We start from the raw sequence: 3,931 nt of genomic DNA on the forward strand, positions 1-3,931 counted from the left end.
GTGAGGTCTATGTTTTAAAGGCAGAAGCTGCAATTTTTACACACCACACCACAAAGAATTTTCGATGCTACCGAGCAGTGTCTCTGCATCTTATTCTGTGGGGGTACAGAACCAGGCCACTCACTCACCCACTCCTCAGCCCCCTGGTGACCGGTGTCTGCTACTGGGAGCCTGGCTTGGCACTTAAAGAGCTGTCACCAAATGTCCACTGTTGCCCCCAAACCACCAGTGTGTCAGTCTTCCCTCGTCATCTCCTTCTCTGAGTCTTTGTCACTGTTGCCCATTTTCAGCTTTTGCAAATCGTCTTCTCTCTCAGCCCCAGGGACAACACAGCCCTCATTCCCCTTTGCCACTTTCTGACCACTCTTTTGTCTCATTCTTTGGCTCTTTCTCTACTCCCACCATTCTTGGACTCCCTTGTCTTTGCCAGGAAGAATCCCATACCTGAGCTCTCCTTCCATCCTGGTCACTAATTCACTGTGTGGTCTTACATAACCTGCAATTTTCTCTGGACTTCATTTGTCCCTGAGAAAGAGAAGGAGATGGACTTGACGGTCCAAAATGTCCCTTCGGGCTATGCAGCACTAGGCTAGTCTATCCTAACCCCACTCCTGGAGTCCATCGGTAGGTGGGACAGTTTCCAAGAGCCCGTACAAGTCTGTGATGGGGCCAAGGCCACCCAGACATCATCACTTCCGGCATGGGCAGGAACCTAAAACATCCCTTGCCTGTGATCTTCATTTTATAGCTGAGGCAGCCTAGGTCTAGAAGGAGTACTCGATCACCTCACAGCAGAGTCGGGAACAAGGAGGAGGTCTCTTGGGCCCTCAGTGTGCTGCAGAATAGGGGCTGAAGTACATAATGATATCAGAGCAAAGCGTCATATAAAGGCATAAATTGGAGAGAACACTTTAGAGCTTTTCTCTGACAAGATGAACTCCATGCTGTAACTCCAAAAAATTCTGAAGAGATACTTGCTAGAGAGGGTGCTTTAGACAGAGCAGAAAAATCTGATCACATAAAACATCTGAGATTTATGTTTTTAAATAGCCAAATAAAACAGAACATCAAGTCACAGAATACATATATTTATATTAATTCAAATGCTCAGAGCACAATACAGTAAGATCTATTGAGTAGTTCATATAATTTGGTTTACATATACACGAGCCTATGAACAAACATCAGCTAGAACAAAGGTTTAAGAAGTTACTCAGACATTTTGGTATTGACACCTACATATTTATGGCAACAAATGATAACTTTCAACTTTCAATAAGATCTTTTGTGCAAAGATAAGAAATGTACAGAATGGAAAAGAGACAGTCAAACAAATGTACCTTTATTGCACTATTTATCTAACACCATTTGGGATGTCCAGCAAATTGTATCAGTGTATTCTGTTTCTTACAGTCTCAGATGATGAAATTAGCTGAATTATTCCCAAACCTAACTTTACTTTTGTGCTTTGTAAGTGCAGCTTGGTTCTTCCTTCTGCATCTTTTAAAAAAATAAAATAGGACACTGATGCTTTTCTTTAAAATAACTTTGGCCCTAAGAAGTTAGTAAAGTCTCTTTTTAAGGAATACGCATTCATGAAATTTATTATTTCTTTCAAGAATCCTGGACAAAAAGACAAGTTCACCTCCAGACCAGCTTTGAAATGGTCAGCCGCGCTAAAGACTAAGAGACTGTTATCTAGAACTTAAACTTTGGAAAACAACCCCATCTTTTTCTGGCACACTGAGGAACCGAAGTACCCCTCACTACATTTCCTAGTAAGCAGTTAAAGAGGCCATTTGTTTGCATTTCAAAACACAAAACAACACCATTTCTGTCCTCCTGTTTATTCTGCAAACTGCACTGAAAGTTAAGTAAGGAGTGATTAAATGACTACAGCCTACACAGACAGGCACAAAATTAAGCGGACGCCACAAAGGGTGTGTCTGAAAACACGGAATTGACCGAATCGGAGTCAGATTTCACCCTCGTGGACTTCAGGATGCCCTCGGCTATGACCGGTTCACTGGGAAAGAGCCTGACTTTGCCATTCTGCCCTGCAGCGGTATCCTTCAGGGGTTCCAAAAACACCACTCTTTTCCCAGCCCCTGCCTTCCGTTCATCAGCGGGGGTGTCGCTGGCAGGGCCGGGGTTGAGAATAGACGCATGGGCATTGCTTTGGTTGAGAGTATTTTTTTGTCTCTTGGTTTTACACTTGCAAGGACATGGCGTCAGATAGAGGTACAAAAGTACCAAAACGATACTGGCCACGCAGGCTGCGAGGGTGGTGAATGCTGTGTTAAATGCCTCATGGGCATGGGATTTGTTTACGGTGAAATTGCTTACGTTGATGGTGACATCCACCGTCTCGTTTAAGAGGCGCTGCCTGTTCATGGCAATACAGGAATAGACTCCAGCGTCCTCAAAGCGAGGACTTTCTATGACCAGACTTCCATTGCGAAACACGTGAAAGTTCTCCAGCTCTTTATCGGGCTCCAGCAGCCTGTTATCCGGACGGACCCAAATGAAATCGGTATTTGCATTGCCTGTCTTGCTGTCACAGGGGACAATCAGCCTTTCCCCGACTTGAGCTTCATGAATAAAGCCAAGTGCACGGAAGGAGCCATTGATGATGCTGTCCGAGCAATTCAGAAAGCTATCCTGGAGCAGAAGCACCTGCTGGGAGTGCTTGGAGTCAGACCACAGGCGACAGGTATAATCATTCTTAAAATCCATCACTGAGCTAAAGTGTCTGCGATACCAAAAGATCAGCAATGAATAAAGGGAACAGTCACAGACAAATGGGTTTCCATGAAGGTAGATGCCTCTCAGCTGTTTTCCTGGTACTAAATTAATGTGGTGCATTGGCAGGGAGGGGATTCGGTTATAAGAAACATCTAGAAACATCAGTTCTGCCAGCTTGAACCTTCCAACATACAAATCCATGGGGAACTGCGTAAGAAAGTTTCCACTTAAGTAGAGTTTTTGCAACTGGGAGAGCCCTCCAAAAGCTGAGGGATCCAGATAGGAAATGTGATTGTTGTAAAGCAGGAGCACTTCCAGAACCTTTAACTCTTGAAACACTGCACTTTTCAGGGTCTTCAGCTTGTTGGACGATAAGTCAAGACACTTCAGATTTGGAGTTGTGGAAAAACTGCCTGTGGCTATGCTGGTGATGTTGTTATGACGAATAATGAGGGTGTTCAGCTTAACAAATGATACTGGAATCCACTCCGCATCCAGGAGCCCGATTCTGTTATAGCTCAGATCCAGCCTCTTAATCAGTCTGAAAAGGTTCCCAGGCACCTTGGACAGGTTTTTGTTGGTGCAGCTCACGATGTCCGTGGCACAGATGCAAGCAGTGGGGCACACCCCGGAGGCACCACGGCTCACGGTCACCGTGATCACCAACAAACACAGCAGCTCCCTGCAGCCCGGTCTGACAACTCCAGGCGGGGTGGGCAGCGTGTGTAAACGTAAAGACATTATGGTCGCCTCCAAGTCTCTTCCTGGCGCCTTTCCACCAGCTCAGCCTCCCACCAGTGAACCTGGTAAACAATCAATATTTGGGGGGGGGGTGGAGAAAGCAAAGTTAACTACCACCAGTTAACCCTTAAGAGTCATATCTTGCTTTCTTTTCAATAACTTTTAAATGCAGGTTGTATGTCACGCTGGGGGAGCCTACTTTGGTGGTTTTTACTGTTAAATGCAATTTCTTTTCCTGGGGGACTCCTGCTTACAGACACTGACGGTCGCAATCTATCAACACAACCGTCTCAACATCAGAAAGTCAGTATTTTTTTCTAACGTGCAGGCTGCGTCGTTTTTTAAACTCCCTGCAACAGACACAAAAATACACAAACGCATCCTACAAACAAACGGAAATGCATAGGAAGCCACCCCTCCAGAAAACAACTCACAGAGCTGAAAA

At 45.1% G+C, this 3,931-nt stretch overlaps 1 protein-coding gene across 1 annotated transcript; it reads right to left on the reverse strand.

Moving 5' to 3' along the window:
* Positions 1-1,027: 1,027 nt before the first annotated feature.
* Positions 1,028-3,486, reverse strand: LOC111158005 (adhesion molecule with Ig like domain 2). Its single transcript, XM_022519778.1, has one exon. It carries the CDS (start codon positions 3,484-3,486, stop codon positions 1,921-1,923), a length of 1,566 nt encoding a protein of 521 aa, XP_022375486.1. The 3' UTR covers positions 1,028-1,920.
* Positions 3,487-3,931: the final 445 nt, after the last annotated feature.

This window comes from Enhydra lutris, unplaced genomic scaffold (genome assembly GCF_002288905.1).
Source record: "Enhydra lutris kenyoni isolate GAN:26980312 unplaced genomic scaffold, ASM228890v2 scaffoldscaffold56, whole genome shotgun sequence".
NCBI classification, from domain to species: Eukaryota; Metazoa; Chordata; class Mammalia; order Carnivora; family Mustelidae; genus Enhydra; species Enhydra lutris.